General features: G+C 40.5%; 1 protein-coding gene across 1 annotated transcript in view; it reads left to right on the plus strand.

Annotated features, from left to right (window-relative positions):
• Window positions 1-400: 400 nt before the first annotated feature.
• The window catches only part of CFDP1 (craniofacial development protein 1), a 103356-nt gene continuing 85759 nt past the window's right edge, over window positions 401-17997 (plus strand). The window contains exons 1-4 of the mRNA XM_059667422.1: window positions 401-604; window positions 11008-11125; window positions 12523-12742; window positions 13372-13499. Of these exons, the coding sequence (XP_059523405.1) occupies window positions 409-604; window positions 11008-11125; window positions 12523-12742; window positions 13372-13499 (662 nt within the window). The 5' untranslated portion in view covers window positions 401-408. The remainder of the gene's footprint in view (window positions 605-11007; window positions 11126-12522; window positions 12743-13371; window positions 13500-17997) is intronic.

Below are 17997 nucleotides of genomic sequence, written 5' to 3' on the forward strand. Positions count from 1 at the left end.
AAATAGACTGCAAAAAGTACACTTATACACAGTATGAGAGCTGAACCAAAAATCTGATCGTCTGCCTTGCTCATTCTTAGCTGGTAAAATGCATCGACTCATAATTGTCACCCTCTGTGCATGTCTGCAAATAATCCCAGAAAGCACTGCTAATTTTGATTTTGGAGTTACAATAGATTTTAGCAAGTAAACGAATACGAAAATACCAACCTGTGACTAGTGAGGGTCAACTGTATTCCCATAGATATGTAATTTTGTGTAAAGCACATTTACTAAATTAACGAGGCTATGTAGCACCAAAGACTACAAGTCCCAGTACGCATCGCTTCGTCACGGAGCCCGTGCTGGGATAACTGCCACGGGATTGGCCCGGAAATGTCGCGTTACTATCACGTACACTCTGTGCGCATGTGCAGACTCAGCGGGGGCTCGCCCCAACCGCCACTGCCCCCGACTCTACTTTTTGGTCTATCCCCAGAGCTTTGCGTTGGCGTCAGCCGCTGCGGTCCTGTGGCTTGGCCCGCCCCGCGTGGCAGCGATATGGAGGAATTCGACTCGGAAGACTTCTCCTCCTCAGAGGAGGACGAGGACTACGTGCCTTCGGGTAAGCGATTCCTCCTGAAGAGGCTTGCCCCGCCCCGCGACCCACGTGAGGCGCGCTTGGCTCGGCGTTCGTGGGCCCGGTGGCCCGTGGCGCGGGTCTCGAGCATCCCTGACCGCTCCGTCCCTGTGGCCCGAGGCGTGTGCGTGTGCACATCTCGCGCCGTCGCTGCCGGCGGCCTGACTGCGGCCGCAGCCCCCTGTGGGAGTGTGGGAACCGTCGCGCGAACACGGCTCTGCCTCAGGGGACGCTGGCGGGGTCCGCCGTCCCGTAGTCACGCCAGTGCTGAAATGGACCGACCGTCTGAGCTTTGGAAGTTATTTTATTCCGACCCGAGGTTATGACCAGCCAGCATCGCGTCCAAGATAGATCTGTCCGCTTTCTGCCGTCAGAAGGGGTCTGGTTGGTGGAAAGTTCACATGATGACGCTTTTTGCCTGTTTGCAACTTATATGCCCATTGCTCCCTTCTCAGAATTTTTTGTTAATTTTCACCTGAAAATATTTTTTCCATTGTTTTTCAGAGAGAGAGAGAGAGAGCAAGAGACACATATCGATTGGTTGCCTCCCCAAGCCCCGACGGGGCGGCGGCGGGGAGCGAATCCTGCCCTTGATGGGGAATGGAACCCGCGAAGCGTCCGTGTGCGGCCAACACTAACTACTGTGCACACCGGCCAATGCCTCAGAACTCATTTTGTGTATTGTTTTGTGTAGGGACCTCAAACTGAGCGGGGCCAAAATAAATCGTCACGCAAACAAACTTACCTCGACCGCCATCCTGCGCCTTCCCCGACTTTCCCATCTCATTAGAAGTATCCATACAATCGCTTTGGTAGAAAGCAAACAAAACCCCGAGGAGTGGAGTCATCCTTATTCCTCACTTTTGGTCCAACCTGTCAGTAAGTTCTGTTGTGTCTACGTGGAGAACACATTTCTGACCACGCCCTTGCCAGTCTCACTGCTACTGAACTGTGGTGATCCTTCGCTAGGGCTCGTCATAGCTTCCCCACTGGTTTCCCGGATTCCAGTCTTGTCCACCAGCTTTGGTCTTACAGTAATGGCCAGAGTGATCATTGGAAGACTAGTTTTCATTTTAATCAAAAAGGCTTGTTTTGAAACCAGGCAGTTCCCATCATCCCTGTCAATCATCCCCAGTCTCATTCCTCCCACTCCCAGCGCAGACTCCACTGCAGGTCCTGAGCAACTCTCCAGTTTGCCATTGTTCTTATGTCCAATTTTGGTTAGGTCAGTATTCAGTTTGTTGATATAAGAAATACCCAAACCTGTAGAGAATTTTTTTATAAGAGTTTATTTGAGCCCCAGCTGGTTTGGCTCAGTGGATATAGCCTGGGCCTGTGGACTGAAGGGTCCCGGGTTCCATTCCGGGCAAGGGCACATGCCCAGGTGGCAGGCTCGATCCCCAGCAGGGGGCGTGCAGGAGGCAGCCAATCAGTGATTCTCTCTCATCATTGAAGTTTCTGTCTCTCCCTCTCCCTTCCTCTCTGAAATAAATAAAAATATATTTTAAAAAAAGATTTTATTTGAGCCAAATTGATGATGTATGTCAGTTGAGTAGCAAAATCTCATATGTTCCAGAGAATAGCAGTTTGCAGTTTCTTTTATGCATTTAAGATTAAGGAGGGCCTGGCAGGGGTGGCTCAGTGGTTGAGCTTTGACCTATGAACCGGGAGGTCACTGTTCATTTGACTCCGGTCAAGGACATATGCCCGGGTTGCGGGCTCGATTTCCAGTGTGGGGTGTGCAGGAGGCAGCTGATCAATGACTCATCACTGATGTTTCTATCTCTCCCTCCCTTTGCCCCTCTGAAATCAATAAAAATATATTTAAAAAGATTAAGGAGGGATCCTAAGAAAGATTACTGAAAGTGGGGGAAGGCAAGGGGAGATTGGGGATTGGATTACAGGATAATTGAGGTTATGTGGCCTGATTTAGGAGGAAGGGTCTGAAAGGGGTTATTTCCAAGGGGGCATTTTGCTTAAGGCAAAAATAAGCCTGCCTATTTATTTATTTATTTATTTATTTATTTATTTATTTATTTATTTATTGTTTTTATTGACTTTTTAAAGAGAGAGAAGCAGGAAGAGAGAGAGAGAAACATCATTATGAGAGCAAAACATAGTGGGCTGCCTCCTGCTCCCTACCAGGGATCAAGCCCCAAACCAGAGCCCTGACTTGAATCCAGCAGTCTTTTGGTGCACAGGACAACGCCCAACCAGCTGAGCCAACTGGCCAGGGAAGGCAGTTCCATTTTTAATTTTTTGAGGACCCTCCATACTGTTTTCCATAGCGGCTGCACCAATCTGCATTCCCACCAACAGGGCAGGAGGGCTCCCTTTTCTCCACCTCCTCACCAACACTTATTGTTTGTTGATTTATTGATGATAGCCATCTGACAGGTATAAGGAGATAACTCATTGTGGTTTTAATTTGCATTTCTCTGATGATTAATGATGTTGAGCATCTTTTCATATGTCTGTTGGCCATCTTATGTCCTCTTTGGAGAAGTGCTTATTTAGGTCCTCTGCCCATTTTTTAAATTGGATTATTTGTGGTTTTAGTATTGAATTGTTTGAATTTTTTTTTAAAAAATATTTTATTGATTTTTTACAGAGAGGAAGGGAGAGGGATAGACATGTGTGGGCGAGCACGTACAGTGCAATTGAAACTTCGTGGCCATGCGCAGAAGTCGGTATTTTGTGGAAGAGCCACACTCAAGGGGCCAAAGAGCCACATGTGGCTCTCGAGCCACAGTTTGCCGGCCACTGACCTAGGGCAATAATACTTACATTTAAAAAAATTGTAACTTACATACAGTAACATTCACTCTTTTTGGTGTACTGCTCTATGAGTTTCTATAAATGCTTAGAATTGTGTAACTACCACCAAAATCAACAAGTCCAAGGCTTATTCTCCCCCCCCATGGAGCATGTCTGTGAGTAGAAACAGTTTTATTTATTCCTTTCCCTAGATATATCTTTAATTTTTTTTGCTTGCCTTATTGTACTTGATATGACTTCCAGTATGATGTTGAATAATAATGATGATAGTGACCATCCTTGCCTTGAAAGAATCAGAGTGAAATGTTAGCTATAGATTTTTCACAGTTGACTTTTATGTGTGTGTGTTTGTTTTAAGCATTTTCATTGACTAACTAAATCACATAATACCACTTTACTGATAAAGGAACTGAGGCCCCCAAAGTGACCCAGCTAAATAGTAGCTAAGCTGGGATTTGAACGCTGGCATTCTGCATATACTGCCTCTCACAGATGCTCTTTATCAGGTTAAAGTTTCCTCTATTCCTAATTTGCTGAGAGGTGAACTTTGTCAAATGCCTTTTCTCTATGTATTGATTATGTGTTTTTCTTCTGTTGTCTGTTAATGTGGTGAATTAGTGATTGATTAAAAATTTTTTTTTACCTTTTTATTGAATTTATTGGGGTGACACTGATTAACAAAATTATACAGGTTTCAGATGCACAATTTTACAACACATCATCTGTATTGTGTGTTCACTACCCCAAGTCAAGTCTCAGTGCATCACCATTTATGCCCCCATCCCTCCTCACCACACTGTTGTCTATGCCCATGAGTTTTTTCTCTTTTTTTCCTTCTTTTTTGCTTCATCCCTCACACTTACCTCCAGCCCCCATTTGTCAGCCTGCTCTCTGTCTATGAATCTGTCTCCGTTTTGCTTGTTAATTGATTTTTAAATTTTGAACAGCCTTTTAATACTGAGATAAACTTATGTGGTCATAATATATTCTTTTTATACATTGCTGTTTGTTTTTGGCTTTATTATGTTAGATCAGTGATGGCGAACCTTTTGAGCTCGGCGTGTCAGCATTTTGAAAAACCCTAACTTAACTGGTGCCGTGTCACATATAGAAATTTTTTGATATTTGCAAACATAGTAAAACAAAGACTTATATTTTTGATATTTATTTTATATATTTAAATCCCATTTAACAAAGAAAAATCAACCAAAAAAATGAGTTCGCGTGTCACCTCTGACACACGTGTCATAGGTTCGCCATCACTGTGTAAGATGCTTTCTCAGATTTTCTGTGATTCTTAGTTGTTTTGCTCATATTTAAGCATGGAGGAATAAAAAGGTGATATAATCTCTGAGTCTTTGGACAATACAGTATTTGTCCATTTTGTGCTTTATTGTTTATAGGGTTGTTATTCTGCTTCTTATTCCCTCCCCATTCCTCCAACCCTGCCCCCATAGTAGCTGCATGGAATTTGATCTTGTTTTGTTTAATTTAAAATGTGTTTATCTCTTATCAGTCAGATTGAGCATCTTTTTACATGTTTGAGATCCAGAGCCATGTGCACCTTCTTGCCTGAACCGTCTGCAATGCAACATTTGTCCATTTATATGATGAAAAGTAACTTTATATTATGAAAGCAGTTCACGGGCTTTGCAGAAAATTAGAAAATGCAGGCAATTAAACATTAAAAAAAATAGAATCATTACATTCTCACCACCCAGAGATTGTCAGTTTTAATTCCTTAGTAAATATTCACTCTGATCTTTTTCTACACCCACAAATAGATATTTGTATTTTCATCAACCTGAAATTATACTTTTTCATGTTACTTTGTAACCTCCTCTTTCCAGTGAATGAATCTTTCCCTATCCATTTCTGTAAACTTTCAACTCATTTAATATACAGACCATATTCATATTTTCCCAGTTGACCCCAAAATAGCTATAGCTTGTCTGTCCAAATCACAGTTCAGTTCAGGACTATACATATCATGTAGTTGTTCCATCCCTGAAATCTGTTTAATCTAATAGAAGCTTTTGTCTAATGACATTGATTTGCCTAAGAGGATCAGGCCATGTGTCCTGCAGAATGTCTCACCTTCAGGATTTGTTGCTCCCTCATTGTATTGTTTTAAGTTGTTCCTTTGTCCCTTGAATTTACCATACATTAGAAGTTAGATCTAAATGCTCAGTTGGTTTAAATAAAATATTTTTGGCTAGAATATATTATAGATGACTTGTGTGTTATACAATGCATAACATCAGAAGACACATTATACCTGGTTGATTCCCATAGTTGTGACTACTGAATCAAGATGATGAGAGTCTGATCCCTCTTTATGTAAACCTTCTTGGAACTGAAAGTATACTCTGTGGCAGTTTACCTAATGGTTAAAACTTAAACTGTGTGTGGGTGTTTTTTTTTTTTTTTTTTAACATTACTTGATAATTCTTGCCTAAATTACTACTATTATTAGAGAAGTGCTGTTTTTCTAATTCTATGGGGTTTTTTTTACATTTATTAATTGATGTTCTTCTGTAAAGTATATATAGCTTTCCCTCATCACTTGGGAGAGGATAAATTTTTAATTCATTTTCCTTAATTGTCAATTTTCAACATGGGGAGTTACTTTATTATTTTTATTGATTGATTTTAGAAAGAGAGGAAGGGGGGGAGAGAGAGAGAGACCTCTCTTAATTGCCTCAAATTCCATGCAGCTACTATGGGGGCAGGGGTTGGGGGTGGGAAGGGAATAAGAAGCAGAATAACAACCCTATCCTATATAATAAAAGCCTAATATTCAAGTCGACCGAACATCAGAATGACTGGTGGAACGACCGGTCTATGACGTGCACTGACCACCAGAGGGCAGACGCTCAATGCAGGAGCTGCCCCCAGCCTGCAGGCCCCAGGCCAGCCAAGGCAGGTGCGAGTGGGCCCCCCCCCCCCATTGCCCCACAGAGGGAGGCGACTGGCGGTGGTGGGGGGCAGGGCTGGCCGGCGAGTGGGCGACACCAGGCCAGCCAAGGCTGGTGCCAGCGGGGACCCTCAATCAGCCCTGCTGGTTACCCCACAGAGGGAGTTGACCAGCAGGGGTTGGGAGTGGGGGCAGGGCTGGGGAGCAGGTGGCGCCAGGCTGGCCAAGGTGGGTGCCAGTGGGGGCCCCTCCCTGATCGCCCTGCTGGTCACCCCACAGATCGGCCCTGATCGTCAGCCACGCCTAGGGACCCTACCCATGCATGAATTTTGTGCACTGGGCCTCTAGTAGATAATAAAGCACAAAATGGACAAATATTGTCCAATTTTGCCAACTGGGGATCGAGCCTGCAACCTTTTGATATGCAGGATGATGCTCCAACCAACTGAGCCACCCTGCCAGGGCAAAATGGGGAGTTATTTTAATAGTACCCTAAAATGGTACAAATTATTTTTAGTATTTTTGGATATCATAAAGGGCTCATAGATTTTAAAATTTTTTTATTGATTACAGAGAGGAAGAGAGAGAGAATCATCGATCAGCTGCACGACCCCTACTGGGGATTGAGCCCACAACCCGGGCATGTGCCCCGGCTGGGAATCTAACTGTGACCTCCTGGTTCATAGGTCAATGCTCAACTACTGAACCACGAAGTCTGGGCAGGTTCACAGATTTTTATCCTTACATGTGTTTTTTAAAAAATACATATTTTATTGATTTTTTACAGAGAGGAAGGGAGAGGGATAGAAAGTTAGAAACATCCACGAGAGAGAAACATCGATCAGCTGCCTCCTGCACACCCCCTACTGGGGATGTGCCCGAAACCCAGGTACATGCCCTTGACCGGAATCAAACCTGGGACTCTTCAGTCCACAGGCCGACCCTCTAGCCCAGGGGTGGGCAAACTTTTTGACTCGAGGGCCACAATGGGTTCTTAAACTGGACCGGCTGGCCGGAACAAAAGCATGGATGGAGTGTTTGTGTGAACTAATATAAATTCAAAGTAAACATCATTACATAAAAGGGTACGGTCTTTTTTTTTTTTTTAGTTTTATTCATTTCAAATGGGCCAGATCCGGCCCGTAGGCCGTAGTTTGCCCACGGCTGCACCACTGAACCAAACTGGTCAGGGCTCATTACATGTGTTTTAATCTACCAACAGTTACTCCTTTTAATGCTCATGTTACCACTTTTGGCCACTAGGACTTCTTTCAAGCTGGGTCTTAAAACCTTTTAAAGTGACCCATTCCTTGCTTTCTGGCACAGCAAACGACCCAGTTTCACATTATGCTTTCCTTCTCTTAGACCTGAAATTAGCTCGTTTTTTTTCTTTTTTTTTCCAGGGAGCACTTTTGGTGATGAAACATATCAAAGAATGAGATCTGAACTTTAAAGAGATTATCATTGCTACTAGTATGATATTTTTTCTGTTCCATTTGAGTGAACAAACTAGAACATATTTATCTTAAAATGAGAGTTCATATTGGTACTTTAAATTCTGTTTTAACATTTGTGTTTTCTCTCTTAATTTCTTTGATTTTATAATTGTGTCATTTCTCTTATTCTCAGCATCCAGATTCCTAACGTGATTAACATAATTCATTACTTGCTTTCACCTAACATATAAAGGAAATAGTTTCACAATACCAACATGGATGTAACTACAAGGAGTAGAACTCTTCATCTTTACACTGCATCTTGCTAAGGATGCAAAATCAAAATACTATGTTTCTAACTCCTTGGAATCCCTTTTTTGTGGGTTATGTTATTGTTTGGTCATATAGTTATATTTATTTACTTAAATTGTTCTTTTCTTTTTTTTAAAATATATTTTATTGATTTTTTACAGAGAGGAAGGGAGAGAGATAGAGAGTTAGAAACATCGATGAGAGAGAAACATCTATCAGCTGCCTCCTGCACATCTCCTACTAGGGATGTGCCCGCAACCAAGGTACATGCCCTTGACCGGAATCGAACCTGAGACCTTTCAGTCCGCAGGCCGATGCTCTATCCACTGAGCCAAACCGATTTCGGCTGTTTACTTAAATTGTTCTTAAGAGAATGTTCAAAATTCTGTAGAAAGATAAACATGGAGAACTCTAGCTTCTGCCTCTGCCTACTCCACCCTGTTCTGTCCTAACCCATATAGATGGCTATTTTCATTCCTTTTTTGTTTATCCTTCTAGTGTTGCCTTTTGCAAATATAAACAAATACAATGCAATTAAGTACCCACCATTGTAGGTTCATGTCTTTTAAAAGTCCTTTGCTGTAGTGATTTTACTGGGGTGTCAGGAGGAATCAAAATTACACTTGTGTGTTCAGACTGCCATCTTAACCTGGTTAAGTGTTCCTCCTTCATGAAACCCTTTTACCTATCACTTGGTGTCAAGATACCAAACTTGTTTCCATTTTAGAACCCTTATATTTACTGTTTCCCCAGCCTCGATTGTTCTCCAGGTTATCACATGGCTGGCTTCTTCTCAGCATCTTACTTCTCTTTTTCTAATCTCTGCTATCATAGTTGTAGGTTTCAAGAGTTTTGTTTTAGCCTTTTGAAAAAAATATTTTAAAATCATTTTTATTTCATGGATGTCTCTTTGAGGATATTAATTATAAAGGCTTTTTTTTTTTTTAAAGTAACTTTTGGGTGTTTTTCTTTTCTGTTTCTTTTGATTTTCTTTCTGCTTGTTTTTAGTATTGCCTTTCATATTGGAGGCCTCCCTGAAGTGGTTGGTTCATTGTGAGTGAGATATTTCAAAGCTGATTAGATGTAAGGAATATTCAAAACAGCACTATTTCTAAGGGTTTCAAACTGGAAACAACCTAAATGTCTATCAACAGAAGAATGGATAAATACGTTGTGGTCTAGTCATACAATGAAATACTATTTTGGAGTGAGAATGAATAAACTACGTCTACATGCAATAATAAGGGTGCCTGTCACAAACAGAAGGTTGAGTGAAAGCAACCAGACACAAAAGAGTACATACTGTAGGCTTCTGTTTCTTTAATGCTCAAAAACACACCAAACTATTCTGAGGTATTGGAAGTCAGGATAGTGGTTGCCTTTGGGATGGGCCCAGTGACTAGTGACTGGAAGGGGACCCAAGGGGCATTGTGGAATTCTGATCATCATGTTCAGCTTCTTTTTTTTTTTTTTTAAATATATTTTTATTGATTTTTTACAGAGAGGAAGGGAAAGGGATAGAGAGTTAGAAACATCGATGAGAGAGAAACATCGATCAGCTGCCTCCTGCACATTTCCCACTGGGGATGTGCCCGCAACCCAGGTACATGCCCTTGACCGGAATCGAACCTGGGACCTTTCAGTCCGCAGGCCGACGCTCTATCCACTGAGCCAAACCGGTTTTGGCATGTTCAGCTTCTTGAATTGGGTCCTAGTTCTTTTTTTTTTTTTTTTTTTTTTTAATATATTTTATTGAGTTTTTACAGAGAGGAAAGGAGAGATAGAGAGTTAGAAACATCGATGAGAGAGAAACATCGACCAGCTGCCTCCTGCACACTCCCCACTGGGGATGTGCCCGCAACCAAGGTACATGCCCTTGACCGGAATCGAACCTGGGACCTTTCAGTCCGCAGGCCGACGCTCTATCCACTGAGCCAAACCGGTTTCGGCGGGTCCTAGTTCTATGTGTGTTCACTTCACATAATTTTATTGAAGTATACATTAGATTTGTGTGTTTTTTCATACATGTGTTATGCTTCAAATAAAAGTTTATATGAAGTGCCCTAGCCGGTTTGGTTCAGTGGATAGAGCATTGGCCTGCAGACCAAAGGGTCCCCGGTTCGATTCCTGTCAAGGGCACGTACCTCGGTTGCAGGCTCCTCCCCAGCTCCGACCCTGGTCTGGGTGCATGCATGAGGCAACCAATCGATGTGTTTCTCTCACATCGATGTTTCTCTCCATCTTTCTCTCTTTCTTCCACTCTCTAGAAAGATCAGTGGAAAAATATCCTCTGGTGAGGATTAACAACAACAACAAAAAGTTTCTATGAAGTAAAAAAGCTAGTTGAATATCTATGTGAGCAGGATTTATTGACTGGTGCCCACAGTGTGGTCAGTCTGGGCATCCAAGCAACACTTTTTCATTGGGGATGCCAGAGTGTCAGTGTCTGAGAATGGGGAATAGATATGTTTGTTCTTTCTGCTATGTCTAACTGGAAGTCTTTAGACCTCTTTCTAAACCTTCGTTATTGACAAGACAAGATATTACTTGCTCACTTTTGAAATGTATCCAAGATAAAGTGGGAACATCAGGTTCTTTGAAAAGTACAGTAGGTAGAATTGGAATTTCTATTCATTCATTTATTCAGAAAAAATCTATAAAGACAAAACAGGATCCATATCCTCATGGTGTGTAGAATAGAGCAGAAATTGCAAACATTAAATCTAAGTGGAATGAGTTATGGAGGAAAATATATACTGCCGTGGAAGCGTAGAATCCGGGAACCTAGCCTTGTCTCCAGGGACCGGGAAGCTTTCTCTAAGGAAGTAAATATTGTAGTTAGGTGAAGAATAGAGGAAAGTACTAGACTTTTTCCTTAATGCAAATGTCTCAACTTGATGTGTAAACCTTTATTCCTGCCTGACCACTCTATTATGTGATTTCAGGTGGAGAGTATAGTGAAGATGATGTAAATGAATTAGTGAAGGAAGATGAAGTGGATGGTGAAGAGCAAACACAGAAAACCAAAGGGAAAAAAGGAAAGGCTCAGAGCATTCCTGCCAGGTAACGCTGCCCTCAGGGCCCTTAGAAGTCAGGGCTAGTGTCACTACCATCCTGATTGCTGGGATTGGAGTTGCTGCTAGGGTTTCTTACCGTTGAAGGGAAACATTTGGTGACATTTCAGGATTAAAATTATTTTGAGTACTAATTTAAAAAATTTAATAGGTAATATGTACACAGTTAAAATGAAAAACTTAGTTACTACCAAAATGTGTACCCCATTTCTAGCCCTTGTTGCTGTGCCTCAGAAGAACTTTGCTACCAGAGATATTCTGTGCATGTGCAAGTGTGTATGTATATATTTCCTACTCTCTTTAAAAACAACAACAGCAAATGTCATACTCTGCATATCGTTTCTTATTTTCATTATTTTACATCTTGAAGATGATACCATGGAAATATATCTAGCTATATTTTATTCTTTTCAGTGGCTGCATAATATTTCACTGTATGAATAGACCTTACTTTATTTAAGGATTCTCTTATTGAGACATATTTAATTTGTACCTCATCTTTCCTACAACAAACAAGACTGCAGTGAATATTTTTTATATATATCTTCATGTAAATGTGGAAGTATACCTGTAAATCAGGTCTGTAGAAGTAGATGTTTAATCAAAGGTTATATGCAATAAAAAAATTATTTATAGATATTAGCAAATTACCTTCCATAGACTTGGTACTGAATTACACTCCCTCCAAAAATTATGAAAATTCTGTTGGGTTATTTAACTCACATAAGAGAATCTTCTATAGAAGTCTTTTACTCTCTTTGATTGGTGTTTCTGTCTCTCTGGCAAAAAGCAAATTGTAATTTATGAAAAGGGAAAAAGGAATTTTAGGTATTAAATTCACTTGAAGTTAAAATCACTTTACTTGCATAAGTTTTGGGTCCAATTTCTTTGTCTTTGAAATTTTCTGTATTCCAGCTTTCATATCATCAGAAAATGGGAAGAAATATGGATCCTGTCCCTGGGGAATTGTAGGAATAAACAGTGCAAATAAATTTGAGGCTCTTCTCAATAAAGCATGTTCTCCAAATGTGTTGACTTCAAAAAGTCAAAAAAATCTGCTATATATATTCTTGGAACACTCTTGCTAGACAGATTGATTCTGTGAGGTGATTTGGGGTGTTTCTTGGTGAAAATAGCTGGTCCTGACTTAGAAGTAGAACACTGTATTTTGATTCCAAGTGTTTTAGAGGAAGCTAAGAGCTCAATTCTTTTTTTCTTCCACAAAATCTCAGTGTACCTCTTCTATGCTTCCTCAGTGTGCATCTTTGTAGTCCCGCATTTAAAAGTTTTCTTGAGTTTGCAACATTATGTTTGGAATTGAGGAAAGATAACTGAAATCATTTTGCATGACTTCTCTTTCTTTTTCCTTGTAATCTTGGTGATTAGGAAGAGAAAACAAAGTGGCCTCTCATTAGAAGAAGAGGAAGAGGAGGATGTCAGTGGGGAATCTGGAGGAAGCAGCAATGAGGAGGAAGACACAGCTGCAGAGCAAGAAGAAGGCACCAAGTCCGAGGATGCAAGGAAAAAGAAGGAGGATGAACTGTGGGCCAGCTTCCTCAATGATGTGGGACCAAAATCAAAAGTGCCCTCGAGTCCACAAGTTAAAGTAAGTTGTTAGGTGAATGAGATGAAGTTTCTGCAGAAATACCCTAAGTTGTCCAAATAGATTTTATTACATTTACAAATTGAGATTTGAATCTTCTAGCAGAAATCAGACTACATAGCCCTAACTAGTTTGGCTCAGTGGATAGAGTGCCGGCCTGCAGACTGAAGGGTCCTGGGTTTGATTCCTGTCAAGGGCACATGCCCAGGTTGTGGGTTCGATCTCCAGTGGGGGACCTGTAGGAGGCAGCCAATCAGTGATTGTCATCGTTGATGTTTCTGTATCTCTTTCTCTCTTCCTTCCTCTCTATATCCCCCAGTGTGCATCTTAATCAGTAGTCCCAGATTTAAAAGTTTTCTTGAGTTTGCAACATTATGTTGCAAAAATAAAAATAGATTTAAAAGAATAAAAAAAGAAAGACTACATAGATGCCTTTTGATAGTAACTCTATTAAGTGAAAAGTAAAGCATTCCCTCTGGTAGGAAAAATTAGCTTTTCCAATCAAATAAGTTTTCAGTAGATTTTTAACTGTTTAGAGATGAAACATTTATGAATAGCCATAAACAGCATGTTTGAATGGTTCGTTTATATTTAATTCTTATGTGAAACTGATTACATTTCTCTTTTCATAGAAAAGAGAAGAGACTGAAGAGACTAGTTCAAATAAACTGTTGGTCAAAGCAGAAGAGCTAGAGAAACCTAAAGAAACAGAAAAAGTTAAAATCACCAAGGTGTTCGATTTTGCTGGTGAAGAAGTCAGGTAAGATGACCTTCACAAACTTGCAAACTAGTTCTTTTAAAAATGAGCATCTTTCTAAATGGTGCTATGAGTCATCTGTCCTCATTCTACCCCATCATAATATTTTGGGAGAGTTATATTTGATCTCAGAGAAAACAGTAGTTCCATGAATTATCAGAGAATGTGAGAAAGGGCCTTTCACGTATGAAAATCTAGTTTTGGAGTATTATGAAGTGGTTGGCTGAACAGAAACAGGAAAATGTATGAGTAAAGTATACGGTTCCACATACTCATTGACATGTCTTGTGACTTCAGCTGTCATTTCTCCATTTATTACTTTACCTGACTATGAAATATGAGCCCCAGTGAAGCCTCTGAAATCAGGTAAGTGCCAGGAGAGAAATTTGGTTCCAATATTATTTCCTTACCTTAATATTACTATTACTATTACTATTACTATTACTATTACTATTATTATTGTTTTTTATTGATTTCAGAGAGGAAGGAAGAGGCAGAGATAGAAACATCAATGATTGGCTGCTTCCTGAATGTACCCTACTGGGGATCGAGCCCAGAACCTGGGCACGTGCCCTTAACCGGAATCAAACCGGGGCCCCTTTAGTCCACAGGCTGACGCTCTATCCACTGAGCAAAACTGGCTAGGGCATTAATATTATTTTTTAAATTGATTCAGGAGGTTTGTTATTGTTACTGGTTTAGAAAAACAGTTAGGGACTTAATAACCTCCTGACCATTCCAGGTAATAACCACATGCCAAGAATTTCCTCTTTCCTACTTACTTAAACTTTATTATGTGAAAACAGCAGATCTGTAATTTAGAGCTAAATGAGAATACATGAAGTGCCAATTAATAATTTTTAGGTAATCACATTTATTTTTTTTTTGACAGTAATTAATTAGACCTGTATGCTCTTTGAAAAGATAATTGCCCCTAAAATTGACATTCTTTTTTTTTTAATCCTCACCTGAGGACATGTTTTTATTGATTTTTAGAGAGAGATGAAGGGAGAGAGAGAAAAACATCGATGTGAGAGAGAAAAACATTAATTGGTTTCCTCCCATACGTGCCCAACCAATAATGGAACCCACAACCTAGGCATATACCCTGACTGGAAATTGAACCTGCAGCTTTTTGGTGTATGGGATGACACTCCAAGTAACTGAGCCACCTGGGCAGGGCTAAAATAGATATTCTTAAAAATAATATCTAAGTTTCCAGCAATTATTTCATCCAGTGAAAATACATCTTGAAAAATAGAATTTGGTAATACTAGTTTTATAAATGGTGCGGAGCAAAACTTCTTAATACTTAAAAAAAATTTTCTCCCCCACTTTTTCTTCTGAAAAATTTCACTTAAAGTTTTTAATGAAATAAAATAGCTTATTTTTTTCATGTTAATGTATCTAATCTGAGTTGGGTTGATGACAATACTACTCCTGGAGGATAATGTATATGTAAATTATTTCTGTGTTGTTTCTTTTTTTAAAAGATAATATTCATCATAAAGAAATTAATCTCAGCCCTAGCTGGTTTGGCTCAGTGGATAGAGTGTCGGCATGTGGACTGAAGGGTCCCAGGTTCAATTTTGGTCAAAGGCACAGGCCCTGGTCGCAGGCTTGATCCCCAGTAGCGGCGTTCAGGAAGCAGCCAATCAATATATTCTCTCATCATTGATGTTTCTATCTCTCTATCCCTCTCCCTTTCTCTCTGAAATCAATAAAAATATATTTTAGAAAAAGAAATTAATCTCAGATATTCCCATGAGAATAGAAGTTTAGATTTTAAAGCCATTTCACTAAGTTCAAGATTTTCATTTTTACTTTTGTTTGAAATGAAGCCAGTGATACTGTATTTTCAAAGTTCATCTTTAGTACTTTATCAGTATCCTGCCCATCAATAGTTTATTCTGTCAAATTATAATTAAACTAGAGGCCTGATGCACGAAATTCCTGCAAGGGACTCGGCCCTCGCAGCCCAGGCAGCTTGCCTCGGCCCTCGCAGCCCCGGCTTCATCCAGGACGTCCAGAAGGTCGTTTGGCCATCTGGTCTAATTAGCATATTACACTTTTATTATAGACTAGAGGCCTGGTGCCTGAAAATTCATGCACTGGACGGGGGCGGGGGGGCAGGGGGGGGACGGACCCTCAGCCTGGCCTGCCCCCTCTCACAGCCTAGGAGCCCTCAGGGGCGGGAGTCAATCCAGCGATCAGGGGAAGGTGATGCCCCATCACACCTCTGCTGCTACCACTGCCAGCAGCGCAAGCCTTGACCGGCCCTGGGTGGCTGGGCAGCTGCCATCCGAGGGTTGCCTGTGCCTCGGGCCAGCCCTGGGTAGCCGGGGGGCTGAGGGGACTGAGGGACTCCGGAGGCAGGCGCACCTGCCGCCCTGGTGGGGCAGAGGGACTGGGCACCACCATCTTGTGACTTTGGGTGCCACCATCTTTGAGGGTGTGGCAGTCAATTAGCATATTCCCTCCTTATTGGCTGTGGGTGCCACCATCTTTAAGGGTGGGGCAGTCAGTTAGCATATTCCTTCTTATTGGCTGTGAATGCCGCCATCTTTGAATGCGGGGCAGTCAATTAGCATATTCCCTCCTTATTGGCTGTGGGTGCCGCCATCTTTGAGGGCAGAGAAGTCAATTAACATATTCCCTCTTTATTAGCTAGGATTTAAGTTATACACACATGAATTCTTGTGTGTGGGTATTATTTTGATAGAAAATACAGTTCTAAACCTTCTATAAAATTGTTAATCTATAGTAACTCTGTTCTTCCAGGCATCTTAATTTTCATTGTTTACCCTTATATTTTATTTGCTACTGAAAAATATGTTGACATGTCCTTGCATGGGAGTACTAAGATTACTAAACATACCAAAGATATCACAGAAATAAGCAAGTTTTATTTACTGTCTAGTTGAGATCTTTAAAATTGGGAAGCACCTGATTATTTTTTCTTTTGGAAAAACTGTTTATTTCCTAGTTCATCATTCTCAGCAGCATTTTTTTCTTCCATAACCATTGTATTTTAGCATGCAGTATAGCATATACACATTTATGATCTGCTTTCAGTTTATCACTTATAGAGTCATTTAAAATTTTAAGGCATTAACCTTAGATAATTCATAATCTTTACTGCTGTAGCAAGATTTTTTTTGGTAGCAAGACTTTTATCCGTGAAGGAAGCAGTGTGTTAATGTACATTCTAGCACAAGCTTCTTAATCTAAATTGTTTTTCCATCTTGCCAGCTGTGTCTTTGGAATATACTCTTCCAAATACTATACTTCAAATCACATTTGTTGACAATATGACCCTAGTTTTATCGTACATATTAGTGTCCGGTATGTTTGTCAGCAAGAAACTGATAAAAGAATCCTTTATATCACCCTTATGTTTAAATCACAAACATACCATGATAATTTTCATGTTTGAAGTAATCTGTCATTCTTCAAATTGCATTGAAAAATCACTTTGCTAACTTTATTTTAGTTTTCACTACTATAAGTCAGAGCCCGAACTACTTCAAGCTTTGGTGTCATTGGAAAGTTGTCACAGATTTACTTTATTTGTCACAGATATCTAAGCAAACATCTTTGATATAGTCTTTTACTAGTGTCTTGGTAATGTTTTTTAGTTAGCAACCAAATGTGCTCCTTTCTCAGAAAGCCGCAATTCACTAATGTTAATGTATGGAATTTTGCATCTGTTTTTTTTTTTTTTTTTTTAAATATATTTTATTGATTTTTTACAGAGAGGAAGGGAGAGAGATAGAGAGTTAGAAACATCGATGAGAGAGAAACATCGATCAGCTGCCTCCCGCACATCTCCCACCGGGGATGTGCCCGCAACCCAGGTACATGCCCTTGACCGGAATCGAACCTGGGACCCTTCAGTCCGCAGGCCGACGCTCTATCCACTGAGTCAAACCGGTTTCGGCTGCATCTGTTTTTATTGGCTTAATAGTTTAGTGCTCTTTCTTTTGAAAAATTCTTTTGATTTGAACTTATTTCTTTATGTTTTGTATGTAAATGCTGCATTAGCCAAAACATCACTGCAAAGAACTCACTTTGGTTTTAGTACTGCATGATCAATGTGGCTCAGTGGTTGAGCATCAACCCATGAACCAGGTCACGGCACATGCCAGGGTTGCAGGCTTGATCCCCAGTAGGGGGTGTGCAGGAGACAGGCGATCAATGATTCTCTCTCATCATTGATGTTTCTGTATCTCTCTCCCTCTTTCTACTCTCTGAAATCAATAAAAGTACATTAAAAAAATCAGAGGACTCATAGAATAAAAACAGTGTGAACTTGGTTGTCCTTCATTTTTTTGGAATTATTTCCATTATCGTCTTATGGTTTATTACTACTGCTGCATTCAGAAAAGATGTGGGATATGGAGAAAAGGGAACCCTAGTACACTGCTGGTGGGATTGCAGACTGGTGCAGCCATTATGGAAAACAGTATGGAGTTTCCTAAAACAATTAAATATGGAACTG

Source organism: Myotis daubentonii, chromosome 15 (genome assembly GCF_963259705.1).
Source record: "Myotis daubentonii chromosome 15, mMyoDau2.1, whole genome shotgun sequence".
NCBI lineage: Eukaryota > Metazoa > Chordata > Mammalia > Chiroptera > Vespertilionidae > Myotis > Myotis daubentonii.